This window comes from Dermacentor albipictus, chromosome 6, assembly GCF_038994185.2.
Source record: "Dermacentor albipictus isolate Rhodes 1998 colony chromosome 6, USDA_Dalb.pri_finalv2, whole genome shotgun sequence".
NCBI classification, from domain to species: domain Eukaryota; kingdom Metazoa; phylum Arthropoda; class Arachnida; order Ixodida; family Ixodidae; genus Dermacentor; species Dermacentor albipictus.
Genome location: NC_091826.1, coordinates 39,731,119 through 39,755,807, shown reverse-complemented (window position 1 = coordinate 39,755,807; position 24,689 = coordinate 39,731,119). Strand labels below are relative to the sequence as shown.

At 43.4% G+C, this 24,689-nt stretch overlaps 1 protein-coding gene across 1 annotated transcript in view; it reads right to left on the bottom strand.

The window, feature by feature from the left end:
• Positions 1–24,689, bottom strand: part of LOC139046854 (uncharacterized) — a 56,811-nt gene that overhangs the window by 15,394 nt on the left and 16,728 nt on the right. The window contains exons 7-8 of the mRNA XM_070520773.1: positions 24,087–24,212; positions 20,208–20,346 (exon numbers count right to left, since the gene is read on the bottom strand). Of these exons, the coding sequence (XP_070376874.1) occupies positions 20,208–20,346; positions 24,087–24,212 (265 nt within the window). The remainder of the gene's footprint in view (positions 1–20,207; positions 20,347–24,086; positions 24,213–24,689) is intronic.

The window sequence follows — 24,689 nt, the reverse complement described above, 5'->3', positions numbered from 1 at the left end:
TTCGCCCGAAAATTGAAAAAACGGTAAGCCTATAGCCCAGGAAAATATCGTTTTTTCGACGAAAAATAAAGTGCCTCGAAAGCGCCGGTTCTCCGCATATATCAGGCCCCGAGCACACGTAGATGCCGTTTAAAGCGATAAATGAACGATTAGGCAAAGAATAATTTTTGCTCGAAAATTGAAAAAACGGTAAGCCTATAGCCCAGTAAAATATCGTTTTTTCGACGAAAAATAAAGTGCCTCGAAAGCGCCGGTTCTCCGCATATATCAGTCCCCGGGCCCGCGTAGATGCCGTTTAAAGCGATAAATGAACGATTAGGCAAAGAATAATTTTTGCCCGAAAATTGAAAAAACGGTAAGCCTATAGCCCAGGAAAATATCCTTTTTTCGACGAAAAATAAAGTGCCTCGAAAGCGCCGGTTCTCCGCATATATCAGGCCCCGAGGACATGTAGATGCCGTTTAAAGCGATAAATGAACGATTAGGCAAAGAATAATTTTTGCCCGAAAATTGAAAAAACGGTAAGCCTATAGCCCAGGAAAATATCGTTTTTTCGAAGAAAAATAAAGCGCCTCGAAAGCGCCGGTTCTCCGCATATATCAGTCCCCGGGCACGCGTAGATGCCGTTTAAAGCGATAAATGAACGATTAGGCAAAGAATAATTTTTGCCCGAAAATTGAAAAAACGGTAAGCCTATAGCCCAGTAAAATATCGTTTTTTCGACGAAAAATAAAGTGCCTCGAAAGCGCCGGTTCTCCGCATATATCAGTCCCCGGGCACGCGTAGATGCCGTTTAAAGCGATAAATGAACGATTAGGCAAAGAATAATTTTTGCCCGAAAATTGAAAAAACGGTAAGCCTATAGCCCAGTAAAATATCGTTTTTTCGACGAAAAATAAAGTGCCTCGAAAGCGCCGGTTCTCCGCATATATCAGGCCCCGAGCACACGTAGATGCCGTTTAAAGCGATAAATGAACGATTAGGCAAAGAATAATTTTTGCCCGAAAATTGAAAAAACGGTAAGCCTATAGCCCAGGAAAATATCGTTTTTTCGACGAAAAATAAAGCGCCTCGAAAGCGCCGGTTCTCCGCATATATCAGTCCCCGGGCACACGTAGATGCTGCTTAAAGCGATAAATGAACGATTAGGCAAAGAATAATTTTTGCCCGAAAATTGAAAAAACGGTAAGCCTATAGCCCAGGCAAATATCGTTTTTTCGACGAAAAATAAAGTGTCTCGAAAGCGCCGGTTCTCCGCATATATCAGGCCCCGAGCACACGTAGATGCCGTTTAAAGCGATAAATGAACGATTAGGCAAAGAATAATTTTTGCCCGAAAATTGAAAAAACGGTAAGCCTATAGCCCAGGAAAATATCGTTTTTTCGACGAAAAATAAAGTGCCTCGAAAGCGCCGGTTCTCCGCATATATCAGTCCCCGGGCACACGTAGATGCAGTTTCAAGCGATAAATGAACGATTAGGCAAAGAATAATTTTTACCCGAAAATTGAAAAAACGGTAAGCCTATAGCCCAGGCAAATATCGTTTTTTCGATGAAAAATAAAGTGCCTCGAAAGCGCCGGTTCTCCGCATATATCAGTTTCCGGGCACACGTAGATGCCGTTTAAAGCGATAAATGAACGATTAGGCAAAGAATAATTTTTGCCCGAAAATTGAAAAAACGGTAAGCCTATAGCCCAGGAAAATATCGTTTTTTCGATGAAAAATAAAGTGCCTCGAAAGCGCCGGTTCTCCGCATATATCAGTCCCCGGGCACACGTAGATGCCGTTTAAAGCGATAAATGAACGATTAGGCAAAGAATAATTTTTGCCCGAAAATTGAAAAAACGGTAAGCCTATAGCCCAGGAAACTATCGTTTTTTCGACGAAAAATAAAGTGCCTCGAAAGCGCCGGTTCTCCGCATATATCAGTCCCCGGGCACACGTAGATGCTGTTTAAAGCGATAAATGAACGATTAGGCAAAGAATAATTTTTGCCCGAAAATTGAAAAAACGGTAAGCCTATAGCCCAGGCAAATATCGTTTTTTCGACGAAAAATAAAGTGCCTCGAAAGCGCCGGTTCTCTGCATATATCAGGCCCCAAGCACACGTAGATGCCGTTTAAAGCGATAAATGAACGATTAGGCAAAGAATAATTTTTGCCCGAAAATTGAAAAAACGGTAAGCCTATAGCCCAGGAAAATATCGTTTTTTCGACGAAAAATAAAGTGCCTCGAAAGCGCCGGTTCTCCGCATATATCAGGCCCCGAGCACACGTAGATGCCGTTTAAAGCGATAAATGAACGATTAGGCAAAGAATAATTTTTGCCCGGAAATTGAAAAAACGGTAAGCCTATAGCCCAGTAAAATATCGTTTTTTCGACGAAAAATAAAGTGCCTCGAAAGCGCCGGTTCTCCGCATATATCAGTCCCCGGGCACACGTAGATGCTGCTTAAAGCGATAAATGAACGATTAGGCAAAGAATAATTTTTGCCCGAAAATTGAAAAAACGGTAAGCCTATAGCCCAGGAAAATATCGTTTTTTCGACGAAAAATAAAGTGCCTCGAAAGCGCCGGTTCTCCGCATATATCAGTCCCCGGGCACACGTAGATGCTGCTTAAAGCGATAAATGAACGATTAGGCAAAGAATAATTTTTGCCCGAAAATTGAAAAAACGGTAAGCCTATAGCCCAGGAAAATATCGTTTTTTCGACGAAAAATAAAGTGCCTCGAAAGCGCCGGTTCTCCGCATATATCAGTCCCCGGGCACGCCTAGATGCCGTTTAAAGCGATAAATGAACGATTAGGCAAAGAATAATTTTCGCCCGAAAATTGAAAAAACGGTAAGCCTATAGCCCAGGAAAATATTGTTTTTTCGACGAAAAATAAAGTGCCTCGAAAGCGCCGGTTCTCCGCATATATCAGTCCCCGGGCACACGTAGATGCCGTTTAAAGCGATAAATGAACGATTAGGCAAAGAATAATTTTTGCCCGAAAATTGAAAAAACGGTAAGCCTATAGCCCAGGAAAATATCGTTTTTTCGACGAAAAATAAAGTGCCTCGAAAGCGCCGGTTCTCCGCATATATCAGGCCCCGAGCACACGTAGATGCCGTTTAAAGCGATAAATGAACGATTAGGCAAAGAATAATTTTTGCCCGAAAATTGAAAAAACGGTAAGCCTATAGCCCAGGAAAATATCGTTTTTTCGACGAAAAATAAAGTGCCTCGAAAGCGCCGGTTCTCCGCATATATCAGGCCCCGAGCACACGTAGATGCCGTTTAAAGCGATAAATGAACGATTAGGCAAAGAATAATTTTTGCCCGAAAATTGAAAAAACGGTAAGCCTATAGCCCAGTAAAATATCGTTTTTTTCGACGAAAAATAAAGTGCCTCGAAAGCGCCGGTTCTCCGCATATATCAGTCCCCGAGCACACGTAGATGCCGTTTAAAGCGATAAATGAACGATTAGGCAAAGAATAATTTTTGCCCGAAAATTGAAAAAACGGTAAGCCTATATAGCCCAGTAAAATATCGTTTTTTCGACGAAAAATAAAGTGCCTCGAAAGCGCCGGTTCTCCGCATATATCAGTCCCCGGGCACGCCTAGATGCCGTTTAAAGCGATAAATGAACGATTAGGCAAAGAATAATTTTCGCCCGAAAATTGAAATAACGGTAAGCCTATAGCCCAGGAAAATATTGTTTTTTCGACTTACTTACTTTTCGACTTACGGCTTACTCTCACGGAAACGGGCCGTAGCATTCTAAACAAGCTTAATATCACCTACCACCGTCAACATGGAGACAAACACCCAATACCACGCGACATTCGGCAATGGATACACGCCGACCCTATTCCGAAAAACATGCACCCAGACTACAACAAAGAACGTAGGAAGGCACGAGCTACTTCCCTCATCAAAGCTTACGCCAACACCGCGGGCGTCACCTTCGTCGACGCAGCTGAATACCAAGATGGACGGCGCTTTGCGGCGGTTACCACAGTAGGCGGCTTGCTCCGACATGCTGCCAGCATCATTACCAAAAATGCCGAGACGGCCGAGGAAGTGGCCATCGCTCTGGCCACTCTTGACCCAGCCTGTCACACTATACTGAGTGATTCTCGCACAGCAGTCAACAACTACATCAAAGGTCGTATTTCTCATCAATCACTCCGTATCTTACGACAAGCCCCGCACTCGCCTGAAAATCAAATCACACTCGTCTGGATCCCAGCACACGCCGGCGTTGTCCACCCGCACCTCACCAACCTCAACGAGGTTACACACTCCGTAGCACGAGGACTAGTCAACCGTGCCGGAGACGGTGCAGGTGCACCCGCAGGACGCGACCGCCTTACAAGGTACAACGACCTTGTAAAGTCATTTTACCTTGCAAGAAGAACCTTCCCCACCCCTCACCGCAAGTTAAACAGGGCACAGGCAACCACCCTTCGCCTGTTACAGACGAATACATACCCCTCCCTCACACGCTATCACACTATATACCCCGACATCTACCCGAGCCAGACGTGCAAGGTCTGTCAAACTGAATCGGCAACACTCCCTCACATGCTATGGGAGTGCAAACATCAATACCCAGACCTTAATCCCGTGACCCTCTCGTCGAGATGGCACGCCGCCCTGCGCAGCTCCCATCTCGACGACCAACTCTGGGCGACCCAGCAGGCCTACGAAGCGGCGAAGAGGCAAGACCTCGATGTCCCATCGTGGGAGGCCTAGGCCCAGCCGACTGAACTGCTGGTGCTCATTAAAGTTTACTCTCTCTCTCTCTCGACGAAAAATAAAGTGCCTCGAAAGCGCTGGTTCTCCGCATATATCAGTCCCCGAGCACACGTAGATGCCGTTTAAAGCGATAAATGAACGATTAGGCAAAGAATAATTTTTGCCCGAAAATTGAAATAACGGTAAGCCTATAGCCCAGGAAAATATTGTTTTTTCGATGAAAAATAAAGTGCCTCGAAAGCGCCGGTTCTCCGCATATATCAGTCCCCGGGCACACGTAGATGCCGTTTAAAGCGATAAATGAACGATTAGGCAACGAATAATTTTCGCCCGAAAATTGAAAAAACGGTAAGCCTATAGCCCATGACAATAACGTTTTTTCGACGAAAAATAAAGTGCCTCGAAAGCGCCGGTTCTCCGCATATATCAGTCCCCGGGCACACGTAGATGCTGCTTAAAGCGATAAATGAACGATTAGGCAAAGAATAATTTTTGCCCGAAAATTGAAAAAACGGTAAGCCTATAGCCCAGTAAAATATCGTTTTTTCGACGAAAAATAAAGTGCCTCGAAAGCGCCGGTTCTCCGCATATATCAGTCCCCGGGCACGCGTAGATGCCGTTTAAAGCGATAAATGAACGATTAGGCAAAGAATAATTTTTGCCCGAAAATTGAAAAAACGGTAAGCCTATAGCCCAGGAAAATATCGTTTTTTCGACGAAAAATAAAGTGCCTTGAAAGCGCCGGTTCTCCGCATATATCAGGCCCCGAGCACATGTAGATGCCGTTTAAAGCGATAAATGAACGATTAGGCAAAGAATAATTTTTGCCCGAAAATTGAAATAACGGTAAGCCTATAGCCCAGGAAAATATTGTTTTTTCGATGAAAAATAAAGTGCCTCGAAAGCGCCGGTTCTCCGCATATATCAGTCCCCGGGCACACGTAGATGCCGTTTAAAGCGATAAATGAACGATAAGGCAAAGAATAATTTTCGCCCGAAAATTGAAAAAACGGTAAGCCTATAGCCCATGAAAATAAAGTTTTTTCGACGAAAAATAAAGTGCCTCGAAAGCGCCGGTTCTCCGCATATATCAGTCCCCGGGCACACGTAGATGCTGCTTAAAGCGATAAATGAACGATTAGGCAAAGAATAATTTTTGCCCGAAAATTGAAAAAACGGTAAGCCTATAGCCCAGGAAAATATCGTTTTTTCGACGAAAAATAAAGCGCCTCGAAAGCGCCGGTTCTCCGCATATATCAGTCCCTGGGCACGCGTAGATGCCGTTTAAAGCGATAAAAGAACGATTAGGCAAAAAATAATTTTTGCCCGAAAATTGAAAAAACGGTAAGCCTATAGCCCAGTAAAATATCGTTTTTTCGACGAAAAATAAAGTGCCTCGAAAGCGCCGGTTCTCCGCATATATCAGTCCCCGGGCACGCGTAGATGCCGTTTAAAGCGATAAATGAACGATTAGGCAAAGAATAATTTTTGCCCGAAAATTGAAAAAACGGTAAGCCCAGTAAAATATCGTTTTTTCGACGAAAAATAAAGTGCCTCGAAAGCGCCGGTTCTCCGCATATATCAGGCCCCGAGCACACGTAGATGCCGTTTAAAGCGATAAATGAACGATTGGGCAAAGAATAATTTTTGCCCGAAAAATGAAAAAACGGTAAGCCTATAGCCCAGGAAAATATCGTTTTTTCGACGAAAAATAAAGTGTCTCGAAAGCGCCGGTTCTCCGCATATATCAGTCCCCGGGCACACGTAGATGCCGTTTAAAGCGATAAATGAACGATTAGGCAAAGAATAATTTTTGCCCGAAAATTGAAAAAACGGTAAGCCTATAGCCCAGGAAAATATCGTTTTTTCGACGAAAAATAAAGTGTCTCGAAAGCGCCGGTTCTCCGCATATATCAGGCCCCGAGCACACGTAGATGCCGTTTAAAGCGATAAATGAACGATTAGGCAAAGAATAATTTTTGCCCGAAAATTGAAAAAACGGTAAGCCTATAGCCCAGGAAAATATCGTTTTTTCGAGGAAAAATAAAGCGCCTCGAAAGCGCCGGTTCTCCGCATATATCAGTCCCCGGGCACACGTAGATGCTGCTTAAAGCGATAAATGAACGATTAGGCAAAGAATAATTTTTGCCCGAAAATTGAAAAAACGGTAAGCCTATAGCCCAGGAAAATATCGTTTTTTCGACGAAAAATAAAGTGTCTCGAAAGCGCCGGTTCTCCGCATATATCAGTCCCCGGGCACACGTAGATGCCGTTTAAAGCGATAAATGAACGATTAGGCAAAGAATAATTTTTGCCCGAAAATTGAAAAAACGGTAAGCCTATAGCCCAGTAAAATATCGTTTTTTCGGCGAAAAATAAAGTGTCTCGAAAGCGCCGGTTCTCCGCATATATCAGTCCCCGGGCACACGTAGATGCTGTTTAAAGCGATAAATGAACGATTAGGCAAAGAATAATTTTTGCCCGAAAATTGAAAAAACGGTAAGCCTATAGCCCAGGAAAATATCGTTTTTTCGACGAAAAATAAAGTGTCTCGAAAGCGCCGGTTCTCCGCATATATCAGGCCCCGAGCACACGTAGATGCCGTTTAGAGCGATAAATGAACGATTAGGCAAAGAATAATTTTTGCCCGAAAATTGAAAAAACGGTAAGCCTATAGCCCAGGCAAATATCGTTTTTTCGACGAAAAATAAAGTGTCTCGAAAGCGCCGGTTCTCCGCATATATCAGTCCCCGGGCACACGTAGATGCTGCCCAAAGCGATAAATGAACGATTAGGCAAAGAATAATTTTTGCCCGAAAATTGAAAAAACGGTAAGCCTATAGCCCAGGCAAATATCGTTTTTTCGACGAAAAATAAAGTGTCTCGAAAGCGCCGGTTCTCCGCATATATCAGGCCCCGAGCACACGTAGATACCGTTTAAAGCGATAAATGAACGATTAGGCAAAGAATAATTTTTGCCCGAAAATTGAAAAAACGGTAAGCCTATAGCCCAGGAAAATATCGTTTTTTCGACGAAAAATAAAGTGCCTCGAAAGCGCCGGTTCTCCGCATATATCAGTCCCCGGGCACACGTAGATGCCGTTTAAAGCGATAAATGAACGATTAGGCAAAGAATAATTTTTACCCGAAAATTGAAAAAACGGTAAGCCTATAGCCCAGGCAAATATCGTTTTTTCGATGAAAAATAAAGTGCCTCGAAAGCGCCGGTTCTCCGCATATATCAGTCCCCGGGCACACGTAGATGCCGTTTAAAGCGATAAATGAACGATTAGGCAAAGAATAATTTTTGCCCGAAAATTGAAAAAACGGTAAGCCTATAGCCGAGGAAAATATCGTTTTTTCGACGAAAAATAAAGTGCCTCGAAAGCGCCGGTTCTCCGCATATATCAGTCCCCGGGCACACGTAGATGCTGTTTAAAGCGATAAATGAACGATTAGGCAAAGAATAATTTTTGCCCGAAAATTGAAAAAACGGTAAGCCTATAGCCCAGGCAAATATCGTTTTTTCGACGAAAAATAAAGTGCCTCGAAAGCGCCGGTTCTCTGCATATATCAGGCCCCAAGCACACGTAGATGCCGTTTAAAGCGATAAATGAACGATTAGGCAAAGAATAATTTTTGCCCGAAAATTGAAAAAACGGTAAGCCTATAGCCCAGGAAAATATCGTTTTTTCGACGAAAAATAAAGTGCCTCGAAAGCGCCGGTTCTCCGCATATATCAGGCCCCGAGCACACGTAGATGCCGTTTAAAGCGATAAATGAACGATTAGGCAAAGAATAATTTTTGCCCGAAAATTGAAAAAACGGTAAGCCTATAGCCCAGTAAAATATCGTTTTTTCGACGAAAAATAAAGTGCCTCGAAAGCACCGGTTCTCCGCATATATCAGTCCCCGGGCACACGTAGATGCTGCTTAAAGCGATAAATGAACGATTAGGCAAAGAATAATTTTTGCCCGAAAATTGAAAAAACGGTAAGCTTATAGCCCAGGAAAATATCGTTTTTTCGACGAAAAATAAAGTGCCTCGAAAGCGCCGGTTCTCCGCATATATCAGGCCCCGAGCACACGTAGATGCCGTTTAAAGCGATAAATGAACGATTAGGCAAAGAATAATTTTTGCCCGAAAATTGAAAAAAGGTAAGCCTATAGCCCAGGAAAATATTGTTTTTTCGACGAAAAATAAAGTGCCTCGAAAGCGCCGGTTCTCCGCATATATCAGGCCCCGAGCACACGTAGATGCCGTTTAAAGCGATAAATGAACGATTAGGCAAAGAATAATTTTTGCCCGAAAATTGAAAAAACGGTAAGCCTATAGTCCAGGAAAATATCGTTTTTTCGACGAAAAATAAAGTGCCTCGAAAGCGCCGGTTCTCCGCATATATCAGGCCCCGAGCACACGTAGATGCCGTTTAAAGCGATAAATGAACGATTAGGCAAAGAATAATTTTTGCCCGAAAATTGAAAAAACGGTAAGCCTATAGCCCAGGAAAATATCGTTTTTTCGACGAAAAATAAAGTGCCTCGAAAGCGCCGGTTCTCCGCATATATCAGGCCCCGAGCACACGTAGATGCCGTTTAAAGCGATAAATGAACGATTAGGCAAAGAATAATTTTTGCCCGAAAATTGAAAAAACGGTAAGCCTATAGCCCAGTAAAATATCGTTTTTTCGACGAAAAATAAAGTGCCTCGAAAGCGCCGGTTCTCCGCATATATCAGTCCCCGAGCACACGTAGATGCCGTTTAAAGCGATAAATGAACGATTAGGCAAAGAATAATTTTTGCCCGAAAATTGAAAAAACGGTAAGCCTATAGCCCAGGAAAATATCGTTTTTTCGACGAAAAATAAAGTGCCTCGAAAGCGCCGGTTCTCCGCATATATCAGTCCCCGGGCACACGTAGATGCTGCTTAAAGCGATAAATGAACGATTAGGCAAAGAATAATTTTTGCCCGAAAATTGAAAAAATGGTAAGCCTATAGCCCAGTAAAATATCGTTTTTTCGACGAAAAATAAAGTGCCTCGAAAGCGCCGGTTCTCCGCATATATCAGTCCCCGGGCACGCCTAGATGCCGTTTAAAGCGATAAATGAACGATTAGGCAAAGAATAATTTTCGCCCGAAAATTGAAATAACGGTAAGCCTATAGCCCAGGAAAATATTGTTTTTTCGACGAAAAATAAAGTGCCTCGAAAGCGCCGGTTCTCCGCATATATCAGTCCCCGGGCACACGTAGATGCCGTTTAAAGCGATAAATGAACGATTTGGCAAAGAATAATTTTCGCCCGAAAATTGAAATAACGGTAAGCCTATAGCCCAGGAAAATATTGTTTTTTCGACGAAAAATAAAGTGCCTCGAAAGCGCCGGTTCTCTGCATATATCAGTCCCCGGGCATGCGTAGATGCCGTTTAAAGCGATAAATGAACGATTAGGCAAAGAATAATTTTTGCCCGAAAATTGAAAAAACGGTAAGCCTATAGGCCAGGAAAATATCGTTTTTTCGACAAAAAATAAAGTGCCTCGAAAGCGCTGGTTCTCTGCATATATCAGTCCCCGGGCACACGTAGATGCCGTTTAAAGCGATAAATGAACGATTAGGCAAAGAATAATTTTTGCCCGAAAATTGAAAAAAAACGGTAAGCCTATAACCCAGGAAAATATCGTTTTTTCGACGAAAAATAAAGTGCCTCGAAAGCGCCGGTTCTGCGCATATATCAGTCCCCGGGCACGCCTAGATGCCGTTTAAAGCGATAAATGAACGATTAGGCAAAGAATAATTTTTGCCCGAAAATTGAAAAAACGGTAAGCCTATAGCCCATGAAAATAAGGTTTTTTCGACGAAAAATAAAGTGCCTCGAAAGCGCCGGTTCTCCGCATATATCAGTCCCCGGGCACACGTAGATGCTGCTTAAAGCGATAAATGAACGATTAGGCAAAGAATAATTTTTGCCCGAAAATTGAAAAAACGGTAAGCCTATAGCCCAGTAAAATATCGTTTTTTCGACGAAAAATAAAGTGCCTCGAAAGCGCTGGTTCTCCGCACATATCAGTGCCCGGGCACACGTAGATGCTGCTTAAAGCGATAAATGAACGATTAGGCAAAGAATAATTTTTGCCCGAAAATTGAAAAAACGGTAAGCCTATAGCCCAGGAAAATATCGTTTTTTCGACGAAAAATAAAGTGCCTCTAAAGCGCCGGTTCTCCGCATATATCAGTCCCCGGGCACACGTAGATGCTGCTTAAAGCGATAAATGAACGATTAGGCAAAGAATAATTTTTGCCCGAAAATTGAAAAAAGGGTAAGCCTATATAGCCCAGGAAAATATCGTTTTTTCGACGAAAAATAAAGTGCCTCGAAAGCGCCGGTTCTCTGCACATATCAGTCCCCGGGCACACGTAGATGCCGTTTAAAGCGATAAATGTACGATTAGGCAAAGAATAATTTTTGCCCGAAAATTGAAAAAACGGTAAGCCTATAGCCCAGCAAAATATCGTTCTTTCGACGAAAAATAAAGTGCCTCGAAAGCGCCGGTTTTCCGCATATATCAGTCCCCGGGCATGCGTAGATGCCGTTTAAAGCGATAAATGAACGATTAGGCAAAGAATAATTTTTGCCCGAAAATTGAAAAAACGGTAAGCCTATAGCCCAGTAAAATATCGTTTTTTCGACGAAAAATAAAGTGCCTCGAAAGCGCCGGTTCTCCGCATATATCAGTCCCCGGGCACACGTAGATGCCGTTTAAAGCGATAAATGAACGATTAGGCAAAGAATAATTTTTGCCCGAAAATTGAAAAAACGGTAAGCCTATAGCCCAGGAAAATATCGTTTTTTCGACGAAAAATAAAGCGCCTCGAAAGCGCCGGTTCTCCGCATATATCAGTCCCCGGGCACACGTAGATGCTGCTTAAAGCGATAAATGAACGATTAGGCAAAGAATAATTTTTGCCCGAAAATTGAAAAAACGGTAAGCCTATAGCCCAGGAAAATATCGTTTTTTCGACGAAAAATAAAGTGTCTCGAAAGCGCCGGTTCTCCGCATATATCAGTCCCCGGGCACACGTAGATGCCGTTTAAAGCGATAAATGAACGATTAGGCAAAGAATAATTTTTGCCCGAAAATTGAAAAAACGGTAAGCCTATAGCCCAGTAAAATATCGTTTTTTCGGCGAAAAATAAAGTGTCTCGAAAGCGCCGGTTCTCCGCATATATCAGTCCCCGGGCACACGTAGATGCTGTTTAAAGCGATAAATGAACGATTAGGCAAAGAATAATTTTTGCCCGAAAATTGAAAAAACGGTAAGCCTATAGCCCAGGAAAATATCGTTTTTTCGACGAAAAATAAAGTGTCTCGAAAGCGCCGGTTCTCCGCATATATCAGGCCCCGAGCACACGTAGATGCCGTTTAGAGCGATAAATGAACGATTAGGCAAAGAATAATTTTTGCCCGAAAATTGAAAAAACGGTAAGCCTATAGCCCAGGCAAATATCGTTTTTTCGACGAAAAATAAAGTGTCTCGAAAGCGCCGGTTCTCCGCATATATCAGTCCCCGGGCACACGTAGATGCTGCCCAAAGCGATAAATGAACGATTAGGCAAAGAATAATTTTTGCCCGAAAATTGAAAAAACGGTAAGCCTATAGCCCAGGCAAATATCGTTTTTTCGACGAAAAATAAAGTGTCTCGAAAGCGCCGGTTCTCCGCATATATCAGGCCCCGAGCACACGTAGATACCGTTTAAAGCGATAAATGAACGATTAGGCAAAGAATAATTTTTGCCCGAAAATTGAAAAAACGGTAAGCCTATAGCCCAGGAAAATATCGTTTTTTCGACGAAAAATAAAGTGTCTCGAAAGCGCCGGTTCTCCGCATATATCAGTCCCCGGGCACACGTAGATGCCGTTTAAAGCGATAAATGAACGATTAGGCAAAGAATAATTTTTACCCGAAAATTGAAAAAACGGTAAGCCTATAGCCCAGGCAAATATCGTTTTTTCGATGAAAAATAAAGTGCCTCGAAAGCGCCGGTTCTCCGCATATATCAGTCCCCGGGCACACGTAGATGCCGTTTAAAGCGATAAATGAACGATTAGGCAAAGAATAATTTTTGCCCGAAAATTGAAAAAACGGTAAGCCTATAGCCGAGGAAAATATCGTTTTTTCGACGAAAAATAAAGTGCCTCGAAAGCGCCGGTTCTCCGCATATATCAGTCCCCGGGCACACGTAGATGCTGTTTAAAGCGATAAATGAACGATTAGGCAAAGAATAATTTTTGCCCGAAAATTGAAAAAACGGTAAGCCTATAGCCCAGGCAAATATCGTTTTTTCGACGAAAAATAAAGTGCCTCGAAAGCGCCGGTTCTCTGCATATATCAGGCCCCAAGCACACGTAGATGCCGTTTAAAGCGATAAATGAACGATTAGGCAAAGAATAATTTTTGCCCGAAAATTGAAAAAACGGTAAGCCTATAGCCCAGGAAAATATCGTTTTTTCGACGAAAAATAAAGTGCCTCGAAAGCGCCGGTTCTCCGCATATATCAGGCCCCGAGCACACGTAGATGCCGTTTAAAGCGATAAATGAACGATTAGGCAAAGAATAATTTTTGCCCGAAAATTGAAAAAACGGTAAGCCTATAGCCCAGTAAAATATCGTTTTTTCGACGAAAAATAAAGTGCCTCGAAAGCGCCGGTTCTCCGCATATATCAGTCCCCGGGCACACGTAGATGCTGCTTAAAGCGATAAATGAACGATTAGGCAAAGAATAATTTTTGCCCGAAAATTGAAAAAACGGTAAGCTTATAGCCCAGGAAAATATCGTTTTTTCGACGAAAAATAAAGTGCCTCGAAAGCGCCGGTTCTCCGCATATATCAGGCCCCGAGCACACGTAGATGCCGTTTAAAGCGATAAATGAACGATTAGGCAAAGAATAATTTTTGCCCGAAAATTGAAAAAAAGGTAAGCCTATAGCCCAGGAAAATATTGTTTTTTCGACGAAAAATAAAGTGCCTCGAAAGCGCCGGTTCTCCGCATATATCAGGCCCCGAGCACACGTAGATGCCGTTTAAAGCGATAAATGAACGATTAGGCAAAGAATAATTTTTGCCCGAAAATTGAAAAAACGGTAAGCCTATAGTCCAGGAAAATATCGTTTTTTCGACGAAAAATAAAGTGCCTCGAAAGCGCCGGTTCTCCGCATATATCAGGCCCCGAGCACACGTAGATGCCGTTTAAAGCGATAAATGAACGATTAGGCAAAGAATAATTTTTGCCCGAAAATTGAAAAAACGGTAAGCCTATAGCCCAGGAAAATATCGTTTTTTCGACGAAAAATAAAGTGCCTCGAAAGCGCCGGTTCTCCGCATATATCAGGCCCCGAGCACACGTAGATGCCGTTTAAAGCGATAAATGAACGATTAGGCAAAGAATAATTTTTGCCCGAAAATTGAAAAAACGGTAAGCCTATAGCCCAGTAAAATATCGTTTTTTCGACGAAAAATAAAGTGCCTCGAAAGCGCCGGTTCTCCGCATATATCAGTCCCCGAGCACACGTAGATGCCGTTTAAAGCGATAAATGAACGATTAGGCAAAGAATAATTTTTGCCCGAAAATTGAAAAAACGGTAAGCCTATAGCCCAGGAAAATATCGTTTTTTCGACGAAAAATAAAGTGCCTCGAAAGCGCCGGTTCTCCGCATATATCAGTCCCCGGGCACACGTAGATGCTGCTTAAAGCGATAAATGAACGATTAGGCAAAGAATAATTTTTGCCCGAAAATTGAAAAAACGGTAAGCCTATAGCCCAGTAAAATATCGTTTTTTCGACGAAAAATAAAGTGCCTCGAAAGCGCCGGTTCTCCGCATATATCAGTCCCCGGGCACGCCTAGATGCCGTTTAAAGCGATAAATGAACGATTAGGCAAAGAATAATTTTCGCCCGAAAATTGAAATAACGGTAAGCCTATAGCCCAGGAAAATATTGTTTTTTCGACGAAAAATAAAGTGCCTCGAAAGCGCCGGTTCTCCGCATATATCAGTCCCCGGGCACACGTAGATGCCGTTTAAAGCGATAAATGAACGATTAGGCAAAGAATAATTTTTGCCCGAAAATTGAAATAACGGTAAGCCTATAGCCCAGGAAAATATTGTTTTTTCGATGAAAAATAAAGTGCCTCGAAAGCGCCGGTTCTCCGCATATATCAGTCCCCGGGCACACGTAGATGCCGTTTAAAGCGATAAATGAACGATTTGGCAAAGAATAATTTTCGCCCGAAAATTGAAATAACGGTAAGCCTATAGCCCAGGAAAATATTGTTTTTTCGACGAAAAATAAAGTGCCTCGAAAGCGCCGGTTCTCTGCATATATCAGTCCCCGGGCATGCGTAGATGCCGTTTAAAGCGATAAATGAACGATTAGGCAAAGAATAATTTTTGCCCGAAAATTGAAAAAACGGTAAGCCTATAGCCCATGAAAATAAGGTTTTTTCGACGAAAAATAAAGTGCCTCGAAAGCGCCGGTTCTCCGCATATATCAGTCCCCGGGCACACGTAGATGCTGCTTAAAGCGATAAATGAACGATTAGGCAAAGAATAATTTTTGCCCGAAAATTGAAAAAACGGTAAGCCTATAGCCCAGTAAAATATCGTTTTTTCGACGAAAAATAAAGTGCCTCGAAAGCTCCGGTTCTGCGCATATATCAGTCCCCGGGCACGCCTAGATGCCGTTTAAAGCGATAAATGAACGATTAGGCAAAGAATAATTTTTGCCCGAAAATTGAAAAAACGGTAAGCCTATAGCCCATGAAAATAAGGTTTTTTCGACGAAAAATAAAGTGCCTCGAAAGCGCCGGTTCTCCGCATATATCAGTCCCCGGGCACACGTAGATGCTGCTTAAAGCGATAAATGAACGATTAGGCAAAGAATAATTTTTGCCCGAAAATTGAAAAAACGGTAAGCCTATAGCCCAGTAAAATATCGTTTTTTCGACGAAAAATAAAGTGCCTCGAAAGCGCCGGTTCTCCGCATATATCAGTGCCCGGGCACACGTAGATGCTGCTTAAAGCGATAAATGAACGATTAGGCAAAGAATAATTTTTGCCCGAAAATTGAAAAAACGGTAAGCCTATAGCCCAGGAAAATATCGTTTTTTCGACGAAAAATAAAGTGCCTCGAAAGCGCCGGTTCTCCGCATATATCAGTCCCCGGGCACACGTAGATGCTGCTTAAAGCGATAAATGAACGATTAGGCAAAGAATAATTTTTGCCCGAAAATTGAAAAAACGGTAAGCCTATATAGCCCAGGAAAATATCGTTTTTTCGACGAAAAATAAAGTGCCTCGAAAGCGCCGGTTCTCTGCACATATCAGTCCCCGGGCACACGTAGATGCCGTTTAAAGCGATAAATGTACGATTAGGCAAAGAATAATTTTTGCCCGAAAATTGAAAAAACGGTAAGCCTATAGCCCAGTAAAATATCGTTCTTTCGACGAAAAATAAAGTGCCTCGAAAGCGCCGGTTTTCCGCATATATCAGTCCCCGGGCATGCGTAGATGCCGTTTAAAGCGATAAATGAACGATTAGGCAAAGAATAATTTTTGCCCGAAAATTGAAAAAACGGTAAGCCTATAGCCCAGTAAAATATCGTTTTTTCGACGAAAAATAAAGTGCCTCGAAAGCGCCGGTTCTCCGCATATATCAGTCCCCGGGCACACGTAGATGCCGTTTAAAGCGATAAATGAACGATTAGGCAAAGAATAATTTTTGCCCGGAAATTGAAAAAAACGGTAAGCCTATAGCCCAGGAAAATATTGTTTTTTCGTCGAAAAATAAAGTGCCTCGAAAGCGCCGGTTCTCCGCATATATCAGTCCCCGGGCACACGTAGATGCTGTTTAAAGCGGTAAATGAACGATTAGGCAAAGAATAATTTTTGCCCGAAAATTGAAAAAACGGTAAGCCTATAGCCCGGGAAAATATCGTTTTTTCGACGAAAAATAAAGTGCCTCGAAAGCGCCGGTTCTCTGCATATATCAGTCCCCGGGCATGCGTAGATGCCGTTTAAAGCGATAAATGAACGATTAGGCAAAGAATGATTTTTGCCCGAAAAGTGAAAAAACGGTAAGCCTATAGCCCAGGAAAATATCGTTTTTTCGACAAAAAATAAAGTGCCTCGAAAGCGCTGGTTCTCTGCATATATCAGTCCCCGGGCACACGTGGATGCCGTTTAAAGCGATAAATGAACGATTAGGCAAAGAATAATTTTTGCCCGAAAATTGAAAAAACGGTAAGCCTATAGCCCAGGAAAATATCGTTTTTTCGACGAAAAATAAAGTGCCTCGAAAGCGCCGGTTCTCCGCATATATCAGTCCCCGGGCACACGTAGATGCCGTTTAAAGCGATAAATGAACGATTAGGCAAAGATTATAAAATATAGCCCAGGAAAATATCGTTTTTTCGACGAAAAATAAAGTGCCTCGAAAGCGCTGGTTCTCTGCATATATCAGTCCCCGGGCACACGTAGAAGCCGTTTAAAGCGATAAATGAACGATTAGGCAAAGAATAATTTTTGCCCGAAAATTGAAAAAACGGTAAGCCTATATATAGCCCTGGAAAATATCATTTTTTCGACGAAAAATAAAGTGCCTCGAAAGCACCGGTTCTCCGCATATATCAGTCCCCGGGCACACGTAGATGCCGTTTAAAGCGATAAATGAACGATTAGGCAAAGAATAATTTTTCCCTTAAAAGTGAAAAAACGCTAAGCCTATAGCCCATAAAAATATCGTTTTTTCGACGAAAAGTAAAGTACCTCGAAAACGCCGGTTCTCCGCATACATCAGTCCCCGGGCACACGTAGATGCCGTTTAAAACGATAAATGAACGATTAGGCAAAGAATAATTTTTGCCCGAAAATTGAAAAAACGGTAAGCCTATAGCCCATGATATTTTCATGGGCTACAGCCCAGGAAAATATCATTTTTCCGACGAAAAATAAAGTGCCACGAAAGCGCTGGTTCTCCGCATATATCAGTCCCCGGGCACGTGCAGATGCCGTTTAAAGCGATAAATGTACGATTAGGCAAAGAATAAATTTTGCCCGAAAATGGAAAAAAGCGGTAAGCCCACGAAAATATCATTTTTCCGACGAAAAATAAACTGAACCATTAGGCAATGAACGATTAGGCAAGCTTGCACTAATCGTTCAGAATTCCCAGCCGGCGCGCCGTACATTACGAGACTGAGTGACGAAGCGCCGGCGAAGCAGCCTTTAAGGCCTCGCCTGGTCACGTGGTACCTCAGCGGCGAGGCTCCAAGCGAGAGCAACTGGGACGCCTCTCCGCCGCGGGTCACGTGATGTGCCGTCACACCTGCCACACATGGATTCCGGCTGATCAATGTCATTGCGGCGCGATGAACTACCTTGCGAGACCTGACGTTGCAGAGCTTTCGCTGTAAGATGTGCCGATGGGTTTTCGCGCAAGAAAGAAAGAAGAAAAATCTATAATCTGTTACAATAACGTAGTAGTTCTGCGGAAACCCGCAAGGTGGAGTGAAGTAATGAATATAGGGAAAATGAGACATCCACCTGTTCGTAGCAATTGCTACAAAGAAAACTCATACGGGTTCCTCAAAAGAAAAGCCTCATAGTTGAAGAAAAATTCGTCCTGGTCCGGGACTCGAACCCGGGACCACCGCCTTTCCGGGGCAGCCGCTCTACCGTCTAAGCTAAACAGGAGGCTAGCAGATGGCAGGGCGAAGTCGAATTTGTCGACAACACGAAGCAAAGGCAAGAGTTTGACGTAGTAGTTCTGCGGAAACCCGCAAGGCGGAGTGTGTTCCTACACTCCACCTGTTCGTAGGAATTGCTACGAACAGGAGGATGTCTCATTTTCCCTTTATTAATCTGTTACAATATCGGCGCTGGCAGGAGGAATGACATTGGAAAGCACTGGTTTGGCGCTTACTTCACTATTTTTGCTTATTCACGTGCTGATGGTGATTCTTGCTATGAATAAATTAATACGTGCACGTATGTTCTCGCGCAAAAAAGGTAATCCGATAGCATCTTACAATCTCATAGCAACCAAGTGCAATCACTTCACTGCCAATCAGTGTTATGCCGCGTATATTGCTTCCCATGCTGATACATATGCTCGCGTTGACTCACGCCAAATAAGCAAGTATGCGCAGATATGAGTTGTGCGGAAACCCACAAGGTGGAGAGAAGGGATTAATAAAGGGAAAAGGAGACATTTACCCGTTCGTAGCAATTGCTACAAAGGAAACCCATACGGGTTCCTCAAAAGAAAAGCCTCAGAGTTGAAGAAAAATTAGTCCGGCTCCGGGGACTCGAATCCGGGACCACCGCCTTTCCAGGGCAGCCACTCTACCATCTGAGCTAATCAGGCGGCTAGCAGATGGCAGGCGAAGTCGAATTTATCAAAAACTCAGCAGCCAACATCCAACTTTGTTGCGCTTAGCTACATTTAGGTGTACGTCTCGTTTCCCCTTTATTATGCGCAGATATGATGTCGCTCACAAAAATTAATAAAGAGGAAATGAGACACCCACTCGAGCGTAGCTAAGTGCTACAAAGAAAACGCATACGGGTTCTTCGAAAGAAAAGCTTCGAAGTTGAAAAAAAAATTAGTCAGGCTCCGGGACTCGAACCCGGGACCAACGCCTTTCCAGGGCAGCCGCTCTACCATCTGAGCTAACCAGGCGGCTAGCAGATGGCAGGGCGAAGGCGAATTTGTCGACAACACGAAGCAAAGGCAAGTGTTTGACGTAATAGTTCTGCGGAAACCCCGCAAGGTGGAGAGAAGTAATGAATAAAGGGAAAATCGGACATCCACCCGATCGTAGCAATTGCTACAAAGGAAACCCATGCGGGTTCCTCGAAAGAGGCAGCATGCGCGTTTATTTATTCGTGGTAATTCACTGCCTTGACGCAGTTGAAACTCGAATTGACGTGCAGAAACCAAGGAACGCATTAATACGTTTCATTTTATTTGGATAAAACTTCCTGCAGGGTTGGTTGGTTCATGACGCAGTATTAAGAATACAACAAATTTTTTTGTGTGTTCTTCTCGTCCGTGTTATTTTTCTGTGGTGCTCTTAAGGTTTAATTTGAAGAGACGCATTGACGAAATATAAACCACGACAGGGTTACGTATGTCTCTCGTTCTACGTACATTCTTCAATGTCGACAGTAATGTACAGGCAATATATAGACAAAGTAGACAGACTGCAAGAGGCACACGTACCTGGGGGCGCTTATTCTAGGTACCTTTTGCCCTCTTTTATTTCGCGTCATTGCATACGGTATACATAGTGTGTACTAACTAGGTGAAGCATCAGCACTGTTTAAGTAAAGGCTTTGCTTTTGCTGAAGCGCCTGCTACAAACTGCCTCCAGTATTGCTCTTCTCCTGCCGCACTCACCATCCCTGAGGGAGAGCTTGTTGTTCTTGGAGACCTTCTCGAGGAAGTGGCGCTTGTAGAGACTCTTCTTCTTCGCTTCGCCCATCATCTCCTCGCTGTAGTCCAGGGCGTCCATGTAGCTGTAGCCGAGGTTCTTCAGCTGGAATGGCCGATAGAAACAAAATGTCTGGTCTCTGTAATTACGGCCAAGAGTGCAAATGAGCGAGTATTTATTACGTAGGTACACCAACTCCAAATTCAGTACCGTTGATGCAGGAGCACACTTAGCCCATTTTCCCATATTTATAGGTTAGCGGTGCTTTTTTTAGCCGAAATTTCGAGAGGGGCGGCGCGGACTTGGAAGTTTTGGTTTTACAGCGAAACTGTTGGTGCGACTAGGAGAGCTCGAAAACATTACATGCCTGTTTTCCTTGTATCAAGGGAGGGTAGATGACCCCTCTATATCATATTTGGAGAAATAAAAGAAAAAGGGAGGGGGGGAGCCTGTTACGAACGAACTGTGGGAAACTTTCGAAATGTGTGTCTTAAACAGAGGCTAAATCAAATTGGCTCATTACATGTTTTATGCCTGTTTTGAAGCATTATATGAAACGTATAGTTTATTTTTTACTTCGGAAGCTTGGCTTTAGGAATAATAACGTTATCGATAACGATTACAATGTTTCTCTGTTTCTCGGGCTCAACTAAAAGTCGCAGCAACGTTTGATTTTGAGATGGTTGGTGCCATGTTATGGGAAACATGCGTGGGAAGATTGAATTGCGCAGAATAGAATCACCAGATTTAAAAATAATTATTGAAGTCTCGTTTTCTTCTTCTTCAGGCGTCGTTATGCGAATCACGTAATTTCCTTGCCCACTGTCCTGGAAGAACTAAATACGGCATCCAGAAAAAATTTGCGTGTGGATGAGGGACATGCTGTTGAAATACGGCTACAGTTTAACATGTGTCAGTTGATTACAGTTAATGCAGTAAAGTACCTATGTAAGCGTGTTAGCTAGATGTCTATCTTACGAACCACTTACGAAGTTCAACGAATTTCCTGTGCTGGACGTGCCACAATGTTGACATTTCAATAAAATATCGAATATATTATAGGTGGCGCACGGGTGAAGCTTCAAGACCGTCCGTTAGTTACAGGCTTTGCAAACGATTCCTTAAGCAAGAGCTTGAAAGCGTTGTATGGCCGTTATACAGTGTTTCCCAGTGCGCTGGGAGAATCTTATGTGACATCGACTTCACATTCGGGGAAAATGTCACGGTAGAGCCCGGCGAAATCTTAACGTTCTTTTTAGTTATGTGTTTCAGAAATAAATGTTTTATTCTCAATTTCGATTTTTTTGTCATTTTCGTGCTTTATAGGAGTTTCCCGCGCAGTGTCATGGGTGAACTTAATGAGGCACGTTACGTCCCAACGCCAGAAAGGCGTTAATTGGACGTTCGCCCCATCGCAAACGGCCACCCGTCCCTCACCAGATGTCACCGCAGCTCTTGACGAGTCTTGATGGACACCGCCTCTTTACGGGTCCCCAAAAAGGCCATCACCCCACCATTACCTGGCAGCATGAGCTAAGCATGAAAAAGGGGGCCCCGTGGAAGGCTACCAAACTACGACGGCAACCTTGCAGACGCCGGTTGCTTTCTTGCCACATATTCCAAACAATCGGGCTTACGGAGGCGGAGTTACTGCGGAGCGTTGCGATAGCATGGGCGTGGTATCGCAACGGAGTCGACGATTGTGATTTGCTGCTGGACAGTCTTCAGATTCCCTAGTCGACTCACCTAGGGAAGACGACGGTATTAAAAGCCATGACTTTTCGAGAGTGAAGGCAGAGGATCCTGACATGAACTCGGACGTTTAACTTGCTCCTGCATGGAGTGGGCTTCCGTAACTGAAGCTGTTTAACTAAGCTAATAAACCCTTTTCCTTCATTTTCTACAACCTGACGTAGCAGTCGATGGGCTTGGTGGATTCCTTGCCCTAACGCCACCCAAAGCCGCAACAGCCACCTTGTTCTTTCTTTTTTCTTTTCTTTCGGGAGGGGGGGAGATAAGGGGCATGTTATGGGTGATGTCTAAGCAAATGTTAAAGTATGTAATCTATTAACGGTTTTTGCAATAAATTACTTTTGCAAGCTAGCGTTCCATGCCGTTATGAGTGTTCAACAAACCACGCAGAATTTACCCCGCTGTCCTTGGATATCTATAAGTGTCATTGAGATCAAGTTTAGCGAGAATGGAAGGAACATTATGGCTGATTTGCTTACGAGGTTATATGCGTGTCGGTGAATTATGGCCATTGCGAAAAAATTTCCTTGCGATGTTCTCCAAAGCACTGAACAACTGTTAACCTCAAATTTTCCCAGTGTTACGAGAACTGACACCGAGTTTGCATTTGGCGGGAATGGGAAGGCATGATATGTGTAACGTGTGGCAATAGTTTACGTTTATTGTTGAACTATGAGCTTTCCAAATGATTACAATTTTCTTTTCTATTTTCATAGGGCTATACGAAGAGTGTAGAGTGTTTCCTCACTGTGCTGCCATCACTGAACGTGGCTCAGCTTTTATATATAGTGGAAGTTCAGGGCGCATTATGAATGATGTCCCTGTAAAGTTCAGTGCGAACATGTAGGTATACTATACGCGTTGCCCAAGTGAATGGTTTACGCATATTTTCCCGGTGACTTGATAAAACTAAATGTGACACCGAGTTTAAAATAACCTAAATACAGTCCACGCCATGAGTCATATGCGAGCAAAATTTGAAAGTGTATAGCTTAATTACAAGAAATTTAAACAGCTTTGTTAGGAACTGGGCTGTGATTCTCAATGGTCGCACAAGTCAGGCATGTATTTTATTTAGATTTGAAGCATGAAAACTGTAACATATACCACCCGTCGCCGCAATGAAAAAAAATCTCTCAGAAACTCCTCCGGAGTGGTCTAAGTATGCGTAACCAATGTGACACTCGCTCATCTCCCCGCAGCCCGGTGTCGTTAGCAATTTTGCACAATTTCATTCAACCACTATAAACACTTATTAACCCTTATCTGTCCTTATTAAACTTATCGGACATGATCTGACCCTTATCAACAATTACGGGTCTTTGTCAACATTATCGGACTCGATCCGGCCTTTATCAACCCTTGCCGGTCCTGATCAATCTGGTCAGAATTGCTCCGCCCATTATAAGCCCTTATCGCTCTTTAGCTCCTTATCCATCCGCGCTTAACCATTATCAACAATGATAAGACCTATATAGCCCCTCATCACTCATCTCCTTATCAACGCTTTGGCTGCTTATCTGTCAGTGTTGCGCGACGCGAAGTGCACGAGCCCTCAGAGATCTGTGGTATTTTGGGCGGTGAAGAAACGCCCCAGCGGAAGGCGCATCCCACCACCACTGAAACATGTTGGAGATTTACTTGGCGTGTTGGAATCAAATATTCGCATAGTCAGAATTTTCCTAATGTCTAAGATGGCTAGAGATGGCTGTTATTCCACCATCACGAAATATTTCAACAATGCCTTCCCAGAAACTATTATCGTCAATTGACATATGCTTTGCACCGCTGGTACAACACATTCATATGGTTCGGACATATTCACCTCCTGCAAGCGCGGGTGTTTATCACAGTGGTTAAGACACTTGCTTTCTAAACGTGCAATCATAGGCTCGAAGATATCCACCACCGAAGCTTTACGGCGAAGCTGTTAGCCTGTTCTGTTGCCGGACGGCGATAAAACTGCGGAAGGTTAGTCATATACAGCTTTCGCGGTAAAAAAAATACATATTGTGAAAACGCACACGGTTGTTATTGTCACTGCGTTTAGAATGTACCTTCACATCATAAGAGCGGTAACATTGATTCTACACCTGCACCCCGAGCAGCCCAGTTCCGCTTCCGACGTCCAGAATGACGGCATCCTTCTTGACTTGCAGTTCCTGGTTGATGAAGTGAGCCATGATGCTCGGGGCCTTGTACTTCTGCAGAGTCATGTCCTGGGCCAAAATAAAGAAGCGAAATGTAGGCTGTCGTCACAATGACACGCGCAGCGGAGATGCCCAGGTCAGTCTGTCGCTCACCGTGGCGCGGTGTTGGTAGGTTAGCCAGTGAGTTGCCAAATTTAGTTGAGTTTTAAGTCATTTTAGCGACCTCTCTGGCACTGAGTATGTGCCATTGGGTGTGCGGCTAGTGAGGGAACGATTCTCAGAGTTCACAGGCACCGGCGCGCCACGCTTCTGATTTCGTCAGAGACCACGCATGGACTAAAACCCCTTAAACTTCGTAGAGCAGCGACACTCTCCTCCTCCGCCTTCACTCCTCCTCGTCGGTGTACGTTCGCAGTTTTCTTGGCCTGTTCTAACAGGGAACAAAACGAATGGATTGTATCGTATTGTATTGTATTGTATTGTACCGATTGCTTGAAAATGCTTTGTGTGCAAGCGATTGGTAATTGTATTTTCATACAATCGGTT